The following is a 25,226-nucleotide window of genomic DNA, read 5'->3' on the forward strand; positions in this document are numbered from 1 at the left end:
CGAAGACCATGAGTGTGACTATTTTTTACGACCATTTAACTTTTTCGAATCATGCCCTCAATTTTTTTGTGTGTTCACATACCAAGTGCCATAAAAGTCACCGAGTTTCGTACCATTCTGGTGAAGCTACGATTTTTAAAAATTCTAAATGTAAAATCCTCCGGTCAGAAATGACCGAAGAGCGACAAGGGTTAAATGAAGAATGAAAAAGAATCTTGCTGTGAGTATATTGGGGCCTTAACGGTCTCTTCCATTTATGCAGTTTTTCTCTGGCAACTATGTGAATCAACGTGCCCTGGGCATTGTTGCCAAAACTGAATAACAAAAATAAATTACAAAAATAAATGCATGTGCAATCTGTGCATAGTTACAAAAATCAGGAAGTGCATGTACAGTATGTCCATATATAAAAAAAGTATACTTTGGGCTTTGGGCTGAATCCTAGATTCAGTCTGCTGCCTGTTTAAGGGAATGTGGCCCCCGGACCCCAATTTTTACCTCCGTATCATTCCTTTTACAAGAGCTCACACTCTTTGTCAGATGTGTGATCTCGTCATAGGGGGATGGGTGTGAGTTCAAATCTACATGTGCTAAGTGCAACTAGAGTGTTTTGTTGACATTTCAGTTGTATAGACCACAAAATGCTTTTAGCAGTTCTTACTTAAGTAACCCAATCTTTGGATGTCTTGGAGGGATAAAAAGTTTTGGTTATCACTGACCTCCATTGTATGTATTTAAAAAAAAATATCTTGTGTGTGTGTCTGTGTGCATGAGATTTTCAGTTCCAGTTGAAGTGAAAACATAGCAGACTGATGGCCCACTTTGGTTGGTCAGGCACGGATGTGGAAATAAGGTGCAGTAAAACTTTAATGAGAGCCTGTCATCTTTTAAAATGCCCTTTTCTCATCCACTGCCCTGCTCAATTCTTTCACCTAAGAGTGATGAAAAACCAGCCCTTATTCTTCTCCAAAAAGCAGCTCAAAAGCCTCAAATCTGGTTAATATCAATTATCAGGCTAGCAGGCCTGTGAGCTCTTTCAATTTATTTTTATTTTTTTGTAGTTTTGCCACAAGAGTTTACTGTGCCTCTACCATGCCTCTGACATAGTTTTCTCATTTTCTGAGTGCTAGATTAGTCACAGAAACAGAGGTTGTGGGAGGTAGGGAGGAGGAAAGTGAGGGAGGGGGAGAGGGGGGGTCTTGAGCAAAATAACAGATCACTGCTTTTCATCCCTTTGTGTCGACAGTAATAATCCATTTCAATAATCCCCTGCAATAATCGCTGCAATAATCATATGAACAAATCTCAAGCATCCCAACTCTATTCTGTTTTCTGTGTGTTATTATCTATCTATCTATTTATTTTATTTTATTTTATTTTATTTTATTTTTTGGACTGAAAGATTCAGAGAAAGCCAATTTGTTAGTTATTTTTGCTTGTAAAATTAAAAACAAATATAAATGCATAAACAAACCATGTAGTTTACTTCATAATGTGACTTTTAATTTAAGGCTTTTAAGGCTTGGGTTTTTCACTGTGTTGTTTACTGGTTGAGGACACTGGGAGTGGTGCTTGCAGTTGTAAAGCCAAGGGGCTGAGTCTAATGAGGTCACACCCTGGACACCGACCCCTCCCACTGTGCCATGACTGACACGTGTTTTCCTGCCCCTTTTACTACAGCCCACCAACAATAGCAGAGCTGCAGAGGAGCTGTCCTTGGTACTGAGAGCTGGAAACGATGTGTGCAAGTGCATTTGAGGGGGAGAGAGGAGGAGGGTGGAGGCGTGTTCTTTGTGTTGTGCAGCCCGAGTTAATCTGCTGTGGCATCTACTCAGAGAGGAGCCATACATCCGAGAACCAGCACTGCTGTGAGGTGCCCCACACATCTCCTGCTTAAGTGTCTCCTTCAAAAAAAAAAAAAAAAACAAGCATTCACTTCAAAAGGTCTTCTCCTGAGCCTGTGTGGTACATCTTGGAAGTCTCGAGGAGCTTTTTGCTTTGTGCTATAGTAAGACTTTTAAAAGTGCATGTGGATGGGAGTTAGAAAAGGATGTTTTTCTCAGGTTGTTCCGAAAATGATGTTGCATTCTAGCAGGTGTAGCATGTACAGATGAAAAGGAGAGCATCTTTTAGACTAGAGTTACGTGCGTACCCAGGGGGCTGAAGGTTCTTCAGCTACAAGGAGCTGCAGACAACTACTATCACAGGAATTCAAGTTTATGGACTGGAGCTTGACTTTGAAATGGCTTGAATCTTTCCTGTTGGACTGGAGTTGGAATTTCAGGATATCAGTCCCAGGCACTTTTGGGAGTCTAATGGAGCTACCTGAACTGGATGACATTGTAGCCTGCAGGGACCTAGTTCCTCTGTAAGTACAAATCTCCTCTGAGCTCTCACCCCTTTCTTCAAATTTTACATTTATTCTTATATTACAGACTTGTGATTTTAGATGTAACCTTCTGGATAAACTTTCTCTTTTGATTTGAAACTACAACTGCATATTCATACACACATGCAGACAAAATATTTCACCCTCGCCTCAAGATCTGTTTAGGTATTACCTAGAAACATGAATTGTGTTCAGATGGAAAAGAGGGCCATCTCTTCTCATAGGGTCAGCTGTTGCAAGTATTGTCAAGTAAACAGGGAGGATAAGATGAGATGTTGGCAGAACATGCTAGAAAATCTATCAAGGAAACAGGTTAAAAGGGAGAGAACAGTGAAATTACAGGATTAATAAATGTCTCTGATGTTTAGAACCAAGCCATCTCACCAAGCCATCAGCAGTGTGCTGTATAATAGCATCATGCACAGATGCACAAAAAGTACAAATAATCTTAAATGTCCTTAAAACAACATTAAATTACCGGTGAATCATGGATATTATATTTTGTTTTCAAAGAATATATTAAGATTTTCTTATCTCATTGTTAAATACCATGAGGTTAACATTGATAAATACCCCCCCCCCCCCCCATAAACATAATGTAAGCATAAACTTTACTGAATTGTGTTAAACAAGACAAGAATTAAGTCTCACTGACTAATTCAGCAAGATCATGTGACATTGAACAGGTTCAAATGCAATAAGAAAAAAGTGAATTTCAAATGAACACAACTGAATATTTGCTTTGAAAACAAGTTTCTCAAAGGTCTACTGTAGATGATGCAGAGGATGCTAAACAACGGTGGTGGGTCTCTGTGCATTACCCATTTGGCTGCTTTAAACCCCCCTTCCCCCACCAACCTCCCTCCTCACACACAAATACTGCCTCTTACCCATAAACAAGCTTGCCCATATTCTTGGATCACTCTGAAAATACTGACCTACATAACACAGAGTGCTGTCTCCTCCTCATAGACCTCTGCAGATGTACATTGCAATAGACTCCACACTCATTTCTGCATTTTATGTGCACTTTACATACCACACAGGTTTTGTAGAAAATATGGTTATTCAAGGGTTACTCAAGCTTAAAAAATAGTCACACAACGTTGTGTCTCACTAAATGCAGCCCAACACTCCACTAACATACAGTCCTGTCACCGTATGCTTCATAATCCAGGCTGATAAATGCTGTTTTCATGAGAACAAGGCTGTTAACAATGCTACGGATTACTTGAACTAATAAACAATTTATTTTTATGTGTGCACCTGATGCTTAACACTCAGCTATCTCTCTTCAGTGTTTGCTAATGGTGGGAGAATCTCATTGACCCAGAATCCTTGTTTACACAACAACCCATTAAAATAGCACTACTGTATGAATTCAACAGTTCTAAGCATTCTATCTATCTATCTATCTATCTATCTATCTATCTATCTATCTAAAGCAATACGATAATGATAATAATAACAATAATTTCAAGAATTCAAATGATCACAATTATAACTTAATCTGTTTTTTATTTGCAGAATGCCCTGTTGAAATACCTGTAAGCAATGATTAGCTCAAAAGAGGAAGCTTCAATAACATTTCTGCAGTATGTTGAAGATTGTGGACTAAGAGCATATGACAGATTGGTCTCACAGAACGTCAGCCACGTGTGGAATGAGAAAAACTGGATTAACTTTCAGGAGAAAATCGAAAAGAAGCAAAAGCAGGAAGAAGCCATTAAAAGGTAAGATGGAAAATATGTTAGCTATGAATGAATGAATAAATAAAAGATTGCACTTATTGCAAACACCCTCATTTAAGACTGTGGAGATAGCTCACTTGACTCATTCAAGCTTACATTAAACATTATGAGCATTCACTCATTGGCGCACACTCCAATTACATGTATGTAAATGACAGTCACAAAAAGAAACAAACCTTAATATTGTTCCCCAGGGTGCTCCCTCACACTGAATCCCTCTGGCAATGACAGAAATGACCATGTCCCTATCACAAGTTCACCAGCCAGTCACCAGCTCAGGACTCCATTTCCCAGAATCCTCCCTGGCTCACACCTGCTCTCAGTCCACGATCACGATCACCATCACCTCGAGTCTAATTCCCCGCACCTGTCACTGCTAATCTAGCTCCCTATATCCTTGCACTCTCCCCGCTGTCACACTGTCTGGTCTCACAGTTGGCTATGCTTATGTACCTGACTCTCACCTGCTATTACCTACCTGCTCCAGCGTTCTGCTCCCCGTTCTCCTCAGCTCCTGTGCTCCATCGTCTCCACGCTCCACCGTTCCCCTCAAATCTCCTGGAAAAGGAAAATGACTCATCCAACCTCAGATAAGAACCAAGAACCCTTGCCATTCCCCGTATATTCACCTGGACTCGTAGTCTTGCTTTTCTCCACCTGCCTGTGTTCAATAAACCTGCTGTTGTTTGCACTTACCTCTGTGTCCACCTGTGTATTTGCTGACAGAAGACCAGACCGTCATATCTTAAAGATAATTGGAGCAACATGGACCACCCTCTATATTCCCTTGTTCAGAATGGCCAGCCAATGGTGGACTTCGTGTTGGAGTTCAGAGAGCTGGCCAAAACTTCCGCAATGGTCGACTTTCAAGGAGGCTTAGGCGATCTGTGGTATTATAGAATGCCCAAAAACCTTCTCACAGGCTCGCTTGCGGAATGCATGTACTATGCCCTGAAGCTGAGTCGATCCATTCCATCTGATCCTTCGTCTAAGTCGTTAACAATCATGGCCGCCAGTCCCGAGTCTGCTTTAGGGAGTAATGTCCCTGAGCTTGTTCCAGTTTTCGACCCAGAGCCCTTTCCTGAGCCAATTGTCCCCTTAACCTCTGCCAAGAGAAGGAGGCAGAGAAAGGATAAGCTTTCTGTGTTGGCTCCAGCCCCTGAGTCTGCTCCAGTGTCGGCTTCAGCCCCTGAGTCCGCTCCAGTGTCGGCTCTAGCCCCTGACCAGAGTTGAGAGAGGGCTTCTATTCCTGCGTCCAGCCCAGAGAGTGCTGCGGTTCCCGCATCTGGCCCAGGGAGAGCCTCCGATCCCGAGTCAAGCCCAAAGAGGGCTCCTGTTTCCACGTCAAGCCCAAAGAGGGCTCCTGTTTCCACGTCAAGCCCAAAGAGGGCTCCTGTTTCCACGTCAAGCCCAAAGAGGGCTCCTGTTTCCACGTCAAGCCCAAAGAGGGCTCCTGTTTCCACGTCAAGCCCAAAGAGGGCTCCTGTTTCCACATCAAGCCCAAAGAGGGCTCCCGCCCCCACATCCAGCCCTGAGAGGGCTGTTGTTCCCACGTCAGGCCCAGAGAGGGCTCCTGTTCCCAAGTATAGCCCTGCCCAGGGAGGCCTTCGGTTCCAAAATGCAGCCCGGAGTGGACTTCGGAGCCCAGCCCAGAGCAGGCTCCATCCAGAGGACCCCGAAGTCTACATTAAAAAAAAAAAAAAACATTTCTTGGGGGGGCTATACATCTCCGGCTGTAGTGGCCGGGCCAAGTGCCGAGGCCAAGGCCATGGAGGCCATCCAGCAATGGCCCCCTGAACTTCCTGTTCCACCATGGCACCGTGAACTGTCCGCTCTGGCATGGCACCGTGAACTGTCCGCTCTGGCATGGCACCGTGAACTGCCTGCTCCGCCATGGCTCCCCGATCTGTCTGTTCCGCCATGGTCCCCTGTACCGGTACCACCTGTCACCGCTAATCTAGCTACCTATATCCTTGCACTCTCCCCGCTATCACAATGTTTGTTCTCACAGTTGGCTATGCTTATGTACCTGACTATCACCTGCTATTACCTACCTGCTAGCCGCTCCAGTGTTTTGCTCCCCGTTCTCCTCAGCTCCTGTGCTCCATCGTCTCCACATTCCGTCGTTCCCCTCGAAAGGAAAAGGATTCATTCAATCTCAGATAAGAACCAAGAACCCTTCCCATTCCCCGCATATTCAGCTGGTCTTGCTTTCCTCCACCTGCCTGTGTTCAATAAACCTGCTGTTGTTTGCATTTACCTCTGTGTCCCCCTGTGTATTTGCTGACAGTCCCCTTCTACATCTGGATGTTGATTAATTGCTTATTTTTTACATACTCGAGGCTTGGACATTTTAATGTATTTCATCCTTGTGACTTGAAAGACACATGCCCAAAGATAATTTTGGATAATGTTGCACAACATTTGTATCAGTTTCATACTAATCATTAAATATAGTCTAGTTTTGCATCTTAATGTAGTTTCAGTCATACAAAAGTGATTGTAGCTGTGCGCAAAGATGGATATATGGATCAGATGGATACTGATATAACATAAATGCAGCTGTAATTGTGTCGGTCGGCAATTTACTGTTGAGTGCTGCCCTAGACCAATTGGCATAGATTGTATTGATCACATTTGGCACATTCTTCTAAGTGCAATAAAAGCTAAATGTTCTCAGAGACCTCTTTCATGCATATGGCTCAGGCTTCAACTGCTTAAAAAAAACAAAAACAAAAAAAACCACATTTATTTCTGTTTGACATGATGTAAATTTGTGCTTAAGAGGAATGCCGGCTAATCTTAATACACCATTAAGAAGGAATAACATACGTGGTAAAACATGCACAATAGTCATTTTTGTTTACCTTTGCGCATTTAGGAATGCTTTTTTAAATTATTTATGCTTTAAAGCACCATTCAATCTAATGATACAAAGATGAGTTTGGTTCAGACATTTTAATACTTTACAAACCAGAAAAAAAATAATAATAATAAACTGTTTATAGTAAATACATTTGTGGTGAATTAGTGCAGTTTATTGTGGTTGTCATCCAAACAAATATAGTCCTCAAAAGAGCTCAGGTGTCCCACGTTACCTCATGTCCCAGACTACCATACACTTTTTAGGTAATCTCAACATCTTTTGACAAAATGATCACTGAATCTTCATTTTGCTAAGTGTCAGATAGCAGATAGCACTGTTTGACCAAACAGTCTTCAGTGAGACCCTGATTTAAATAAGACGCCTCTGGCTTGCTTAGTTGGGGACACTTAATTTCCAGCGATATCTTCAACTTGATTGCACAGATACTATTTGAACTGAACTGAGCTGGACGATGACATCACTGAATCAATAGCTATGTTTACATGGACACTTTTTACTTCCATCAGAATGAATTCATTCTGATTGACGAATCCGAACGTAGTGTTTACATGAACACTAAATAAAGTGATTGGGTTGATATGTGCATTTATATGTCACTGTCATTTCTATATAAGCTTCTGATCAGATTTAATCTTTTGACATGCACACACTGCATGAATATACGCAGTTTCCCGCTGTTGTCGCATACTGTTTTAAAAAGCACACTTGATATTTATCTACTTCGGGTCCTAATTAGGTGACGACCAGCACATGAACTGTTGTGCTGTGCTGCTTAATTTAGAAAGCACCCAAAACTAGTCGTCTGTGGATGAGAGTCTTAAACAAGGACTGGTGGGACATTGTCCTGCTCCACTTCACAGACACTGAGTGAAAGGAAAATGTTTATGACACTTTATTCACCAGGAAGAACAGCTCGTTCTGTGTCATACATTATTATGCTATTTTTATGTCACTGCACATGCACAGTACTTTCCAGTTTCGGTTTTCAATCCAATCAAGTGTTTGCATGTCCTCTTGCTCGGATTTCAAAAGGAATAAACCACCGCTTATAATCCGATCGAAATTTTAATCAGATCTGGCCAATTCAATCCGATTGACGTGGTTACATGTGACTTTTTTATTCTGATTGTGCTTCTAGTCCTATTACGATCGGATTATTAGGGTCCATGTAAACACAGCTGAACTGACTTTAACTGAAAATTGAGTGTTTACTGTTGTCCTTTTCCATTATTACACACTATTTTCCTATTTAATACTGTAAAGCTGCTTTGACACAATCTGTATTGTTAAAAGAGCTATATAAATAAAGGTGATAAGACACTTCACTGTTGCAGCTACTTGAAACTGAAGAGCTTTCACCGAAATATTACCACAAGTTACATTCTTGACCATAAAGGGTACAGAAAAGTATTAACCCTGTTATTGGTCTGCTTATCAGCTGTTGCTTATTTAAAATATTCAAACTCAGTGGCTGGAGGATGAGGGCTATAAAAAAGAATAGCTGGATTTTTTATGAGGCATATAAGTGGGTCAATGAGACGACCCATTTTTACAGGAACTGATTGGAAGAGAGAGAGAGAGAGATCTAGTAGAAAGAGATTAAGTGTGAAGAGTGTGCTAGCAGGAGTTGTGTTCTGCCTGGTGACAGCTGGAGCAGTCACCAACCAATCAGATTGCTTGCACATGCACATTGCTCTGAGTGAGGCGGGTCTTCTTTCTTTCTCTGCCATTCTGTTGGAGTTTTCACTGTCTCTGGGAGTGCATAGAAACTTTGTCCATACACAGCCTCACGTGCTTATTTGCTTACAGCAATTATGGTGTAAACACTGAAGAGCATGGACAGACATAAAAGGAAATAATGTTTATATAATACTATGCAGGGTTGAAAAATAATTTAATGTTTTAGATTGTTCTGTGTGTGACATTTTAATGTAAAGAATTACTTTTCTTTCTTTTTTTCTTTATATATATTTTGAAAAGGTTGTAGGGATGCTGTCCAGCAGCTTCAATACATTGGGAGTAATGGCATTAACACTTTTATTGGGCAAGGGCAATGTAATAAATAATAGACCTGTTTTCAGATACAGTCTGTTTAATTGGCCGTATTTAAAGGTGATGTAATTTCTATCACCAAATGGAATTTTCAAAATAATGACTATACTATTTTTAAAGTATTTATCTTTGAATTTTAAGATAAATAAATAAGTAAATAAAAACATTGGCAGCCTAATTGTAATTCTTGTTTTATGGTTGCTTTATTCAGAATTTCAAAAAAGATTGTGTAACACTGCACTGAATGCTATGCTAAGGAGAAGTATGGTGTCACTTACATTTAACAGTAGGAAACGTGTCTGCGCCAAGCCGGAACAGGCACATGCAGTGCAGACAGCTGCTCCAACATCACTGTTTCTCTTCCTAATGAGAGCTTAATGCCTGATCTGTCACATGGGTGTGTGTTTTTAGATGGTGTCATGTATGCAAGTGTGTGTGAGGAGACTGGTTACACAGTGCAGCAGTAGCAGCAGCAGATTTTGTGTTTGGTTTCTGTGTGTACCCTGTTGCTAGGCAAACTTAAGGCCTTGACCAATGAACTCTTCTTTCAAGACTCCTGCTGTTTAGCAGCTGTGTGTGCAGGAGTTACCAAGTTATACAAACACATACACATACTCAGGTAATTAATGAACACACCTTGAACTTTGGAAACACAAACAGCAATTGCATCTTTAACTCAAACAACTGATGGCTCGTGCAGTCACCCTCATTTGTGAGACAGACATCTTTAGAGGGAGAGAGAGAGAGAGCGAGAGAGAGAGAGAGAGAGACATTAACAGAGAACTTTGATCTAGTACATCAAAAGAACCAAATTAGACTACTAGAAACATAGATATAGTAGCGAATAAATGGTAAGCGTGGTTTTAGCAGTTTATGAGAGACTAAGAAAGATCAAGGATATTTTCCAGTGTAGTCCATAGAACATGATGTCATATTTTTTGCAATACTGAGTCACTGTTATCATTGCATCAAACCCAGGAAAATAAGCTCCTTGGTATTTAAGCTTGTATTTCTCCATATCTACTACACCAGCCAAAAGTTTTTGAACAGTAAGATTTTTTATGTTTTTTTTAAAGAATACTCTTTCGCTCACCAAGCCTACATTTTTTTGATCCAAAATACAGCAAAAGCAGTAATATCGTGAACTATTTTTACTATTTAAAATAACTGCTTTCTATTCGAATATATTTTACCATATTGCCATATATTTTGCCACAGCCATATCACCTGCAGCCCAAGACTGGTTGCCCACTAAAGCTAAGCTGGGTTGAGCCTGGTCAGCAACTGGATGGGAAACCTCCTGGGAAAACTAGGTTGCTGTTGGAAGAGGTGTTAGTGAGGCCAGCAGGGGGTGCTCACCCTGTGGTCTGTGTGGGTCCTAACGCCCCAGTATAGTGATGGGGACACTATACTGTCAACAAGCACCGTCCTTCGGATGAGACGTTAAACCGAGGTCCTGACTCTCTGTGGTCGTAAAAGAGTAGGGGTGTAACCCCGGTGTCCTGGCCAAATTCCCTCCACTGGCCCTTGTCAGTCACGACCTCCTAATAATCCCCATTCATTGAATTGGCTCCATCATTCTCTCTCCTCTCCACCTGTAGCTGGTGTGTGGTGAGCACACTGGTGCCGTTGTCCTGTGGCTGCTGTCGCATCATCCAAGTGGATGCTGCACACTGGTGGTGGTTGAGGAGAGACCCCCTCATGAGTGTAAAAGCGCTTTGGGTGTACAGCAATACACAATAAAGCACTATATAAATGCCTCATTCATTCATTTTAAAATGTAATTTATTCCTCTGATCAAATTTTCAGCATCATTACTCCAGTCTTTAGTGTCACATATTTAGTGTCACATATTAACAGATATTATTTGTCATATGAAACGTGCTTCCTGTTCGTTGGATCCGATTCCCTCATTTTTTATTGTGGAAGTACTGGACACTATTGGCCCATGTATCCAGTCCATAATTAACAGTAGTCTTATTAGTGGCAGTGTCCCATCATGTTTTAAACACGCAGTGATTCAGCCTGTGCTTAAAAAGGCTGCTTTAGATCCTCTGCTCTTAACTAATTATCATCCTATCTCTAAGCGTCCTTTTCTTTCGAAGGTATTGGAGAAGGTTGTTTTTCATCAACTTTTTTCTTTTTTAAAGCATAATGACATATTAGATAGGTTTCAATCTGGGTTCAGAGCTCGGCACAGCACAGAAACTGCTCTCTTGAAAGTGTTGAATGATCTGTTACTGGCTGTTGACTCTGGTAAATGTGTTGTTTTGTTTCTCTTGGACTTGAGTGCAGCCTTCGACACTATTGATCACACTATCTTGCTTTTTTAGATTTAGAAACTGTTATTCATGCATTAATTTCATCCAGACTTGACTACTGTAACTCATTGTATTTGGGGGTTGCTCAATCTTGTCTGTCTCGCCTTCAGTTGGTCCAAAATTCTGCGACCAGATTTTTAACAAAAACTAGGAAGAGGGAAAATATTACTCCTGTTTTGGTTGGTTTGCATTGCCTATTGAATATAGAATCCAATTCAAGATATTATCATTTGTTTATAAGTCCCTGACAGGCTTGGCACCCAGTTATTTATCTGATCTTCTTTCCCACTATCATACCAGCAGGCCTTTAAGGTCATCTAACGCTTTGTTGCTGTCTGTTCCCAAGACACGATTAAAACTTAAGGGAGATTGGGCATTTTCTGTGGCAGCGCCTCAGTTGTGGAACAACTTGCCTCTTTAATTGCGATCAGCCACTTCTCTTCAGGTTTTCAAATCATCAGTAAAGACATACCTTTTCAAAAAGGCTTATGGGCTGGAGTAACTGCTGTATACAGTTTTATTGTGTGTATATTTAGTGTGGTGTATTACTTGTATATTTCTTTTTCTTTTTAGTTTTGTGTAATGGTTATTGGCTAAATTTTACTTTTCTGTGCAGCACTTTGGTCAGCTCTGTCGTTTTTAAATGTGCTATATAAATAAATCAATCTGAAAACTGAAACATGGCCCTTCAGAAAACATTCTAAAATTCTGATTTTATTATTATTATCATTATCTTTATTATCAATATTTAAAACAGTTGAGAAATTTTTTTTATTCAGGATTCTTTGATGAATAGAAAGATCCAAAGATCAGCATTTATCTGAAATAAAAAGTTTCCATTTTGAATGGGAACTCCACGCTGCGTCCCCTAGAGGGTGCTTTTGGGGAATGTCATCGGCATGACCAGTATCTGAAGTATCAGTCTAAACACAACGATGAACTTGACTTGGGTAGACAGCAGCCCATGACGTCACGACAGGTGCACCTGAGAGTATAAAAGGGCACCTGTAAAAAACGTTGAACGGCAGAGCATATGCGGCAACGAGTCAGGCTGGGGTGGCTTTGCACACAATGGCCGTGTTGTAAGCCTACCAGGCTGACTTGCTGAAGGACCTGGACCAGGGCCGGGGACTCCCCCCAGAGGCGGTGGAGGACCTGCGCCGTACCACAGATTTGGCTCTTCGTGCCACTAAGCAAACGGTTATTGGTCGCTATTGGTCGTTTAATGGCTAAGGAGAGATATCTGTGGCTAAACCTGGCAGATATTGGGGAAAAAGTGAAAAAAGCTTTCTCCTCGATGCGCCAGTTTTTCGGTACATCCGTTGAGACGGTGATTGGGAAGTTTCGGGAAGCAAAGGCGTGCTCCGCTGCTTTTAAAAACTTTATGCCATGCCAGTCCAGGTCCAAGCCTCAAGCCACAAAGGGCGCTGGCTCATCCCAGTCTGAAGACCAGAAGGCTAGCACCGCTTCTCGTGCTCCCCCTTCTTTGAGGGGTAGAGCACAGAGGAGGCTCGAAGCTAGAGGGAGAAGGAAAGATCTCAGGGAAATGATCCAGAGTAATCGCTCTGAGCGCTCTAGGATCCCAGAGGCTAATTAACATCTGCCTCCTTCCCCCTCTCCTTCAATCCCCTAACTATGGTTAGGTGGAGGCTATGATGCACTTTTACATCTAGCCCTGAAGCTGAACCTATGATGTTTTTGGCAGCATGTTTCTTTCCATCATCTGCCTTACTGATGGTTCGGCATTAGAGGTTCGTTGTAAACGCGTCATATATTTGAGCCCGCTCCAAGAGCCTGGCTAGAAGCTTGCTAAGTTGTTAGGCTCCATTTGGGCCTCCTTGGCTACTGTGACCTCCTTATAGGATGCCCTGAGTTTTTACCATTTACTGTGAGCGGTCGTTAGGCCTCCTCTCGCTGAGAGTTATATTTCTTTGAGGCCTCAGCTCGCCAGAGCTCTGCTAGGACAGAATCTGTGAGTTGTAGGCTCTCTGTGAGCTTCCTTACAAGATGTCCTGAGTGTCGATTGTAGTTAGGCCCATTCTCGTTTTGAGAATCGTCATTTGAGGCCTCCGCTCCTAGATCTTGGTCATTTACTGCGAGCGTTGTCAGGCCTCCTTTCGCTACAGGACGTTATTTTCTTTGAGGCCTCCATTCACCTACAACATGGCATCTCAGGAACTGCACTCCAGTGGTTTGAGTCTTACCTATCAGATAGGTCCTTCAAGGTATCTTGGAGAGGTGAGGTATCCACTCACAGCATCTAACTACTGGAGTGCCTCAGGGTTCAGTTCTTGGACCACTTCTCTTCTCTGTCTATATGGCATCACTAGGTTCATCACAATTTCACCATCCAGTTAGGCACATCAACCATACCTCCTTCAAAAACAGCCCAAAATCTTGGAGTTATGATTGATGATCAGCTGACTTTCTCAGACCACGTTGCCAAAACTGCCCAGTCCTGCAGATTTGCTTCATCATCAAGACGATCAGGCCCTTTCTTTTGGAACATGCTTCACAACTCCTTGTTCAGGCTCTTGTTCTGTCCAGGCTGGACTATTGCAGTGCTGTCTTGGCAGGTCTTCCAGCCAGTTCTATCAAACCTTTACAATTAATCCAGAAGGCGGCAGCAAGATTCATTTTTAATGAGATGAAAAGAATGCACGTCACACCTCTGTTTATCAATTTGCACTGGCTACCAATAGCTGCTTGCATAAAACTCAAAGCATTAATGTTTGCCTACAAAACCACCACTGGCTCTGCACCCCTTTACCTAAATTCATTACTTATGTACCCTCTAGAAGCTTGCGTTCTGCAAATGAACGTTGCTTTATTGTACCAACCCAAAGAGGCACAAAATCACTTTCACAGACTTTTAAATTAAACGTTCCCTCCTGGTGGAATGACCTGCCCAACTCAATCTGAGCAGCTGAGTCCTTAGCCATCTTCAAGAATCGGCTAAAAACACATCTTTTCCATCTTAATTTGAACCTCTAACTATAGCACTCTCTTTTCTAATTATATTCTTAAAAAAAGAAAAGAAAAAAGAAACCAACACTAGCTTTTCTAATCTTTTTATATTTTATCTATTTGTTTTCTTTTTATTTATTATACAATTAACAAAAGCAAAAAAAGCCTCTAACACTAGCTTGCTCGATTCTTTTTCTAAAAAAAATAAAAAACCTTGCTACGTATACTGCATTAAGCTATTTGAGACAAGCATGTAGCATTTGCATATCATTGCTCTTTTGTTGATTTTGATTGCTTCCATTGTCCTCATTTGTAAGTTGCTTAAATGTAAACACACACACACACACACACACACACACACACATGTTCGTTTTTGTGAAAAGTGGGGACATCCCATAGGCGCAATGGTTTTTATAGTGTACTTACTGTATGTGCTATTGACCTACACCTACCCTACACCTAAACCTACCCCTTACAGGAGACTGTGCATTTCAACTTTTTTGAAAAAAACTTAATTCTGAGTGATTTATAAGCGTTTTGAAAAGTGGGGACATGGGTCAATGTCCTGAGATGTCACCTTCACCTTGTAATACCTGTGTCATACCTTTGTTATTATACAAATCTATGTCCTGACTTTTCACAAAAACGCGCGCACACACACACACACACACACATATATATATATATATATATTAGTGCTGTCAAATGATTAATCACGATCGCATCCAAAATAAGTTTTTGTTTACATAATATATATGTATACTGTGTACATTAATTATGTATATATAAATACAAATACATGCATGTATATATTTAAGAAAAATATGTTATGTTTATTAAATATACTTATATATATATATATATAATATAAAATGTAAGAATATAAATATATAAGTGTATATACATGTAAATATTTTCAAAATATATACTGTATGTGTGTGTATTTATATACACAGTGCCATGAAAAGGTTTTTGCACCCTTCCTGTTTTTTTTAATTTTTGTCATATTTGTCACACTTAAAAGTTTCAGATCATCAAACAAATTTTAATATTACACAAAGATAATGCAAGTAAATACAAAATGCAGTTTTAAATGATGATTTCATTTATTAAGGGAAAAAAGCTGTCCAAACCTACCTGGCCCTACGTGAAAAATTAATTGCCTTCTCCTGTTAAATCATGAAAGAACTGTGATTAACCACATTATTTTAGAAAGCTGAGTTAAATTTCACTAGCCAAACCCAAGCCTGATTACTGCCAGACCCGTTGAATCAAGAAATTACTTAAATAGAACCTGTCTGACAAAGTGAAGCATGCTTAAAGAAAACACATCATGCTGCGATCTAAAGAAATTCAAGAAGAGATGAGAAACAAAATAGTTGACATGTATCAGTCTGGAAAGGGTTCTAAAGTCATTTCTAAGGCTTTGGGACTCCAGCGAACCATGGTCTGATCCACAAATGGAGAAAACTTGGAACAGTGGTGAACCTTCCCAGGAGTGGCCGGCCTACCAAAATTACTCCAAGAGCACCACAACGACTCATCCAGGAGGTCATAAAAGAACCCAGAACAACATCTAAAGAACTTCAGGCCTCACTTGCCTCAATTAAGGTCAGTGTTCATGATTCAACAATAAGAAAGAGAGTGGGCAAAAAACGGCATCCATGGGAGAGTTCCAAGGCAAAAAAGCCACTGCTGACCAAAAATAACACAAAGGTTTGTCTCACATTTGCCAAAAATTATCTTTATAATCCCCAAGACTTTGGGCAAATATTCTGTGGACTGATGAGACAAAAGTTGAACTTTTTGGAAGGTGCGTGTCCCGTTACATCTGGCGTGGATCCAACACAGCATTTCATAAAAAGAACATCATACCAGCAGTCAAACATGGTGCTGGTAGTGTGATGGTCTGAGGACCTGGATAACTTGCCATAATTGACAAGTCATGACAAACCATGAATTCTGCACTCTATCAGAAAATCCAGAAGGAGAATGTCCGGCCATCAGTTTGTGACCTCAAGCTCAAGTGCACTTGTGTTATGCAGCAGGACAATGATTCCAAACACACCAGCAAGTCCACCTCTGAATGGCTCAAGAAAAACAAAATTAAGGGTTTGGAGTGGCCAAGTCAAAGTCCAGACTTAAATCCGATTGAGATGCTGTGGCATGACCTTAAATAGTCCTTTCATTCTCAAAAACCCTCCAATATGGTGAAAGATGCGATGTGAAAGACTCATTGCCAGTTATCGCAAACGCTTGAATGCAGTTGTTTCTGCAAAGCGTGGCACAACCAGTTATTAGATTTAGGGGGCAATTACTTTTTCACGTAGGGCCAGGCAGGTTTGGACAGATTTTTTTCCCTTAATAAATGAAATCATTATTTCAAAACTGCATTTTGTATTTACTCTGGTTATCTTTGTGTAATATTAGAATTTGTTTGATGATCTGAATCATTCAAGTGTGAGATATATGTAAAAAAAAAAAAAAAAAATTAAAAACAGGAAGGGGGCAAAAAACTTTTTCACACCACTGTACATAATAAATATACACAGTACATATATTATGTAAACAAACTTTTATTTTGGATGTGATTAATCGTGATTAATCATTTGACAGCATTTTATATATATATATATATATATATATATATTAGGGGTGTGCAGCGGAACCATTATTTGTATCTGTATCTGTATCTGTGACAATCTCAAAATTATTTGTATCTGTATCTGTATTCGGCTAGATCCGGAAGTGGGTGTGCCTTAAACCGGAAGTTCGTCAAATTACATGAAAATACCATTTTAAATGAAAATCTGTTCGATTCGTAGTTTTCATTTAACAAATATGCCTTGTATAACTAAAGAAAGTATTATTTTTATTACAATTATAACTTTGTAAATATATTTTATTTATTCTTCTTATTTTCCAGTGAAACTTTGTGTACAAATTTGACAAGAGACAAGCATCCACAATCTTAAATAAGAGCACTAGTAGAAAAAATAGAAGCTGAAAAAAACAAATAGAAATGGAAAGAAAGTGTTCAGTAGCCTACTCATAGCAGAATGACAATAAAGCTCGCTTGAACTTTAAGTAACTTAGATCATGTTTCATGTTCAAAAATAAAATGTGAAAACATATGAAAAATTATTTAAAATCATGTCACTGAATAAATTCATGTGGCTGACTTGCAGCAGCTGCGAAACGCAGGAGTGAAGGAGCTTGGCGCAAGTGCAGCCTCCGCTCCGCCATGTTGCCAGATCTAGATATTATAAGCATCTCTGGACTTGTTTTAATATGTAATGTAACAGCGTTAATAAAGTAATTAGGGCATTAATAAAGTGGGAAGATGAAGGTTGAGGTTTGAGATTCTGTATCCTATTTGCAAAATATAAGAATTAAACTTATTTTGGTGCATTTTTCAGGAGAATGGTTGTGTTTGTTTTTTGCAGCAATATCTGGCAACACTGCTTTGCCGGCACTGACAGACACCAATTTTTTAAAAAAGGAGCGCGCTGATAGGTTATTGCTGAGGAGACCACATTCGTTAGACAAACGCAATGATCACCATGATATTATCTGTACGATATATATATATTGTGACGGGAGGAGCCAACGACAGACACAGTGGGTGTGGCGTCAGGCCTCGGAGAGGCTTTTATTAAACAAAAGTGATAAAATAAAGTGTCCAGGGGGAAGAAGTGTCCAACAAAACCGGGGATCTGGTGTCCTCGTTGTGCTGCGGGGCTCGTGAAGGAGGGCAGTGTTCAGAAGGGGAAGGGTCCAGGGAAGGGGCGGAGTCCGGTGGCCGCACGCGCTCTCGCTCTGGTCCGGTTACGAGGGGCAGCGGCTTCTTCTGAGGGGCGGCTCTTCCTCTTCTTCCTCGGCCTTTGACGGGACTTGAACGGCCCGGCATCCTGGCCCGACGGCCGTAATACGGGTGCGGCTTTCTCCCGGACCGGGGGTTCTGCAGCTCACATCTCCGGTGGCGCGACATCCCTCTATGCACCCTTCCTGGACCCACAAGGACACCAGCATGCATGCACGGGGGAAGAGACCGGTCTCTCGAGGAGAGGCGCTCGGCATTTAACGGCGGCGGTGATGAGGCTTCATTCAGTCCAGCTGTGCCTCATCACACGCCGCCAGCCCACGTTGATCCCACGCCCCTCCTCTTATCCACCCACTCCAGTCGGGAGCCTGGTGAAGGGCGGCGAATAAGGGACGGGGTGGTGATGATGATGAGGGGGAGGGCCACCGATCCGTCACATTCCCCCCCCCAAGCGACATCCCCGTCATAATCGCCGCCCACGCAGGAGTGCTACCTTCCTCACCCAGGCTCCATACGGTCGGAGTGGGCGGGGCAGGGATTCCTCTCCGGGCGATCCTCCCTCTCGCACCGCGCCGGAACAGGGACAGAGAAACCGGCATTAGTCGACAGCCTCAACCAACCACAGGGTAAGATGACAAGTGGGGAAACGTCACTTACCCCTTTGGTGGCTGGGAGGCCGTCTCCGTCGCTTTCTCCGTCCCCACGCGCTTCCACGAACTTCAGCGGGCGAGAGGGGATGACGTCTTCAGGTGTTGCCCAACTGCGCTGTCTAGGCTCCGCCTTGCCCGCATTCTCCACCACTGTGACGGGAGGAGCCAACGACAGACACAGTGGGTGTGGCGTCAGGCCTCGGAGAGGCTTTTATTAAACAAAAATACTAAAATAAAGTGTCCAGGGGAAGAAGTGTCCAACGGAACAGGGGGGGATCTGGTGTCCTCGTTGTGCTGCGGGGCTCGTGAAGGAGGGCAGTGTTCAGAAGGGGACGGGTCCAGGGAAGGGGCGGAGTCCGGTGGCCGCACGCGCTCCCGCTCTGGTCCGGTTATGAGGGGCAGCGGCTTCTTCTGAGCGGCGGCTCTTCCTCTTCTTCCTCGGCCTTTGGCGGGACTTGAACGGCCCGGCATCCTGGCCCGACGGCCGTAATACGGGTGCGGCTTTCTCCCGGACCGCGGGTTCTGCAGCTCACATCTCCGGTGGCGCGACGTCCCTCTACGCACCCTTCCTGAACCCACGAGGACACCAGCGTGCATGCACGGGGGAAGAGCCCGGTCTCTCGAGGAGAGGCGCGCTCGGCATTTAACGGCGGCGGTGATGAGGCTTCATTCAGTCCAGCTGTGCCTCATCACACGCCGCCAGCCCACGTTGATCCCACGCCCCTCCTCTCATCCACCCACTCCAGTCGGGAGCCTGGTGAAGGGCGGCGAATAAGGGACGGGGTGGTGATGATGATGAGGGGGAGGGCCACCGATCCGTCACAATATGTAAAAATAAAAATAAACGCTATCAAAGCAGTACTATAGCCATTAATACTGCACAAATCTTAACAACCGCAGACCTCACTAATGTAGTGCTGTTCCAGCAAACGTGATTGTGTCTGCCGAATATTATTTCTGTTTTATGGAGTTTATGCTTCAAAAATGGAAAAACGATGTGCCTGGGGTACTTGTAACATTGATTCCAGGTCTCCTGAGAGGATGGGCAATATAATTGATTTTATTACATTTCCTGAATCCAAACAAAACAGCAAAATGTCCCTAAGTATTCACTCCAATACAAATGAAGACAAAAACTTTCATTTTCTGGTTGTCATACACTCATTAAGTTACTATTTTCATCTGTTCAAGCAGAACGTTAATGTTATCTTGTGCTTTAGCAAGGTATCTCTGACTACAACTAGCTAACGTTAAAGTTAGTGAGTCCATGCTAACGTACAAACCTAAATAGCGGACTGTTCTCGTGTCTTGTACAGTGTAGGTCAAAAACACATAAACAAAGGTCTACATTTCAGTGCCTCTCCATATTAAACTGGTTAAATGTACATTAATTTAGTCATACCCTGCGATACATGAACAGTGTTGATCCTGCATGTTGTCATCCGGTCAATTACAAGCATATGCACAGACATACATAAAGACAGAATGATTTACATAGCAGCACTGTATATTATGATTTTGTACAGGGGTTTTCAAACTGGGGTCCAGGAATCCCCAGGGGGCTGCAGTGGAGTGCTGGGTGGTCCACTAAAAAATTAAGATAAATTTCATGAAATTACTTAAATTTCATTTAAAATGTTTATTTTCAGGTTTATACATCTAACAATACTCTTATAGTATTATTTAAAGCAGAGTATTTCTTTTTTTTTTCAAATGTGAAAATGTGTGTGTGTGTGGGGGGGGGGGGATCCTTGAAACCAAATGGTTAAAAAAATCCTTTGTTTAGAGAACTGTAGTGTGTAGTTGACTGTAATGTTCATTAGTGCTCATTATCATTTATACTCAAAAACGTGCTTTTGAATTTATTTTCATTCATTCCAAGTGATCATCTGTGTTGTCATGTGGTGTACAGAAATGTAACATTTGTGGTGTATGAACTGAATTTAACATGAAGTATTTCAGTATAGGAATTGGTTTACTATAAAACAGAGTGTGTATTTCATACTGTTATTATTACATATAGTCTTTATTTCTCCAGACATGCCAGGGTGATATAAAAATAAAAATATACTAACTACCAAATAAACTGTGACATATTGCTTTAATATATCACACAATGCTGCTCTTTACTTTAAAATCAATTCATGAACTGTTTTCTGATTGTGGTCTCTTATTAGGGCGGGAGAGGTGATCACCGAGGGTAAGCACCTGCGAATGGGCTCCATGAGCATGCCAGCCCCTGTGGAACACATGTCCCCTTACCAGCACCAGCCCCCCTGTAACCCAGGTTTCACTGTTCGCTCTCAGTCCCTGCACTCTGTGGAAGGAGAGGAAGAGGAGGGCAGTCCCACATCCCGTAAGCAGCCCCCACCCAAACCCCGGCGGGACCCCAGCACCAAGCTCAGCATCTCCTCTGAAGCTGTGGACCTCAGTCCCACTGGGTGTAAAGGCGATGACTCAGAGAAGTGTGACGGTAAGATTCTGTGGTTGTTTAATCCAAGCTTCACCTTCACAATTCCTGTTACACAAAATGTTGAGATTGTTTTTTTTCTGCAGGTATATACTAGCGGATGAAATTGGGTTGAATGGGTTAAATTGAACAGTGGCTATTGTTTCATGTAAAAGCAAACACACATAATAATGTGGACAATGCCATAATTTTAAATAGCCAAATCATGTGAAGACTTAATCTAGATTGAGCACAAACAAGACTATAGCATGTGATGACTTCCATGTTCAGGACAAAAATTTGGGGCACATTTTTACACATGCCAAAGCATTTATGCAGTTGACCCTAAATTTATCTCCCACCATTTTCTTCCCATCATTTGGGAAGATATGGTGTAGTGGTTGAAGCTGCTTGCTCATAATTTGTAATTATAATTTTGCACGTTTTCATTCCTGCAAAAAGGCAGTGAGTGTCAACAGTGTTCTGGGGGCATCCCCATGCAGATCTCAACAAGCCCATCAGTTTATGTCTATGCAGTGATGGCCCTCTTTTATCTTTTATTTAGCTGTAGGCTACGAAAGTATTAAGTAAATTTATATTTCAGTGTGCCGTGAGAGAGTTGCTTTTTGACCAAATTTGAAGGGATCACAGTGTGCACGCAGATCTTCCTTAATACCACGGCAACCAGCCCACAGAAACAGAGACCTCCTGCTGCTCCACCAATCCAGACATCAGACATCAGCCTTAACCAATCATCAGCGAGGTGACAAGAAGACAGAGTGTGGCAACAACCAATAAGGAATGGGCTAGCAGCCAGCTCAACAGCGCTATAGCCAATGAGCACCAAAGAGTGGGGAATGTCCCTAATTCAGAGGACAATTGCATGTTGAACGGGAGGTTGAGGGGGTGTGGGGGGAGGGAGCAGTCATCGCAGAATTCATTCAGGAGGAGCGACTGACCTAGATTTAATTCCCCTGGAGGAGAGAGGGCGAGGGTTAACAGATCCGCTCGTAGGGAGGGGAAAGGCAGAGAGAACAGCAGGAGGGGCATGTTCAGAGGTGTTGAAACAGATCTCAAGATCCTCTAGTCTACACTTTCACAGAATTAGCAAAAATATAATCAGGTTTTTTTTTTCAGGCATGCGCAAAGGGAGTCTCTCACTGAGACTCACCGAGAGAACATGAAAAATGACTTTAATCTGGCCGAAAAGCAGTTTTACTATTTTTATTCTCTTTACAAACCCACAAAGCATTTAAGAGAAAATGTTCTTTGATAAGATAAAAGATTATCTTCTCTCAGCACAGAAATCAGGGCATTTTATAATTTTTATTCTCAGAGTGAAGTTGGATCATTGGATGATCCAAGTGTGTGTGTGTCATTTTTCAAGCAGTGCCCAGATTGTGTTTCCCAATGTGTGTATTTCGGTAAACTGCAACTTTTTAATTGCTTTGTATAAAATATATTAGTGTGTACGTATATGGTGTTGGTGATAAAGATGGTGATAGAGTTGGAGCAGCAGGACCATATGGTATCTGAATAATTGAAAGTTATTAAATTGTCCTGTGTACAGCGACCCAAACTCTGCTACTATGGTAGTATGCTAAATCATATATTTTTCTTCATGCTTGTCTGCTTACTCAGGAACACAAGGCTGCAGTGAGGACTGCAGGAAAGTTCCCCCACCGAAGCCTAAGAGGAATCCCAACACACAACTGAGCACTTCCTTTGACGAGTCTTACATCCGCAGTCATGGTTCAAAAGGTTCTCCCACCATGCTCTTCTCAAGTGATGGCCAGGCTCCTTCTCCTGCTCAGCCACAGGGCCCACAGGATTCAGACTTAGATGAACCTATCTACATTGAGATGTCTGGGAATGTGGGACGAGAACCGAAACTTCGTCCTGAGGAAGATGTGCCGGGTGAGGCTGTCTATGAAGAGATGAAGTACCCAGCACTTGACGAGTTTGACTTGCGATGGGATCTTTCTAGCAGTCGTGCCACGCCCTGCACAACTGAGCTTGATATCTATGCCCCCCTAAGCCGTTGTACCACCCCTCGGGGCACGCCAGTTTGTGAAATCCCTGCCCCATTCCCCAACCTGTTGACCCATAGGCCACCTTTACTGGTTTTCCCTCCAGCCCCTGCTCAGTGCTCACCCAACTCGGAAGAGTCCCCACTCACCCCTCTCGATGTAGCAAAGCTTCCTATGTTAGAGAATGGTTCTTATGGCAAGTCACCAAACTTATCTTCTCTAGATCCCTCTGGCTCTGCATCTATGCCACACCTAAGACGTGCCGAGAGGGAGCTAACAGCCACTCCTACAATAACAATATCTGGGCGATCGTCGGCACCGCCACTGCCCTGTGCACTCTATAAAAGTTCCTCCTCGTCACAGGGTTATCAGCGCAGCCACTCAGCCTGCCCCTCACCTGTGAGTATGGGCCGCTGCCTGACGCCCCTCAGCCTCATGCGATCACCACCTTTAGATGGGCCATTTCCTACAGCAGGCATTCCTCGCAGCACCTCTGCCACACCTCATGGAAAGGGATCACCACCACAGGATGTAGGCTCAGGGGGACGGCATCATGGCTCTATGCAGAACATCTCAGTTGCACGATCACGGACGCCCACTAGCCCTCTGGATGAGCTCACAAACCTCTTCACCACTGGCAGGAACATGCTGAAAAAGAATACCAGCGGCAGAAAGAGCAAGGAGCAGGGAGAAAGTGAGTGCCGACTGCCTATAATCATATTCAGTCACTAATTTAGTAATTGTTTGCCAGTTTTAAAAATTTAAAAAAGTTTATTAGTAATACAAATAGATACATTTGTATGGAGCCCCTGAAGGGACCATGGTGGTGGAAAAAATTCAGATTGAGTGAAAAATTTTGGGGTGGGAGGAAAAAATATTTTTCAGATTTTTTGCGTTCTCTCGCAAAACTTTTGCGTTCCCTCAAGAAACTTTGCGTTCCCTCGCAAAACATTTGCGTTCTCTCGCAAAGATATTTGTGTTCCCTCACAAAACTTTTTGTTCTCTCACAAAACCAGTTGAATTCGGACAAACACTTCAGCTCCAGATGTTCACAATGGAGCGGTTCATAGAGTTTTATTTTGAACTTGGATGAAATAGTCAGTGCATGCTTATCAAGGCATGGTTTTGGGACCTTCTAAAACGCTTAATGCACTGGAGGACTAAATTCAGTACACACCTTATTAATAAAGCATACAGACAAGCAGAATAGCCCAGAATATGAACAGAAGTGTTTTCCTCCCATAAAGAAAATGCGGCTTAATGAAGACCAAATATGCTATAGAAATGATTAAAAATATATTCTGTGTACATGCAAGCAGATGAGCCAATATGAGCTGAATTGCATGATAAGCATTTTCTTAAACATGGCTTAATATAAGAAGACAGTGATATAAAAAGCCCAAATTTTATATTTGATTAAAAACAGACTACAGGCAATCAACGCAGTAATCCATTAAGCCAGCGGTTCTCAAACTTTTTACAGTGGCGCACCCCCTAGGGCATTTAGCCTAACATTCTTCTGAGTACCCCCACTTAGACTGCAGTCACACATTTTCCATTAAGGGACAATATTTGCCCCCTTAAATTGATTTACAGGTGCATTTTTACCGTTATAGAGGCAAGGTTTTTCTAGCCTTATTAATTGCATGTCATGTTTTATGTCATATTCTAAACATTCCATTAATTATATTATCAATATAAAAAATAAAGCAATAAATGATGGCAAAACGAAGTGATACTTGTAGATTCAAAACTAAAATTGCCAGTAGGTGGAGGCAAGTCACTGTCTTAATGAGTGAAGCGTTGCTGAACTGTTATATAAAACTGTTATATAAAATCAATGTCACATTTGCAGTCTTTTGGATATTCAGGGAAAATTGCATTATCTTAGGTTCCATAGCGAAATA

At 42.0% G+C, this 25,226-nt stretch overlaps 1 protein-coding gene across 1 annotated transcript in view; it reads left to right on the forward strand.

The window, feature by feature from the left end:
* Window positions 1-2,231: 2,231 nt before the first annotated feature.
* Window positions 2,232-25,226, forward strand: part of nyap2b (neuronal tyrosine-phosphorylated phosphoinositide-3-kinase adaptor 2b) — a 66,849-nt gene continuing 43,854 nt past the window's right edge. The window contains exons 1-4 of the mRNA XM_058793120.1: window positions 2,232-2,368; window positions 3,917-4,122; window positions 21,018-21,313; window positions 22,931-24,013. Of these exons, the coding sequence (XP_058649103.1) occupies window positions 3,944-4,122; window positions 21,018-21,313; window positions 22,931-24,013 (1,558 nt within the window). The 5' untranslated portion in view covers window positions 2,232-2,368; window positions 3,917-3,943. The remainder of the gene's footprint in view (window positions 2,369-3,916; window positions 4,123-21,017; window positions 21,314-22,930; window positions 24,014-25,226) is intronic.

Source organism: Onychostoma macrolepis, chromosome 02, assembly GCF_012432095.1.
Source record: "Onychostoma macrolepis isolate SWU-2019 chromosome 02, ASM1243209v1, whole genome shotgun sequence".
Taxonomy (NCBI): domain Eukaryota; kingdom Metazoa; phylum Chordata; class Actinopteri; order Cypriniformes; family Cyprinidae; genus Onychostoma; species Onychostoma macrolepis.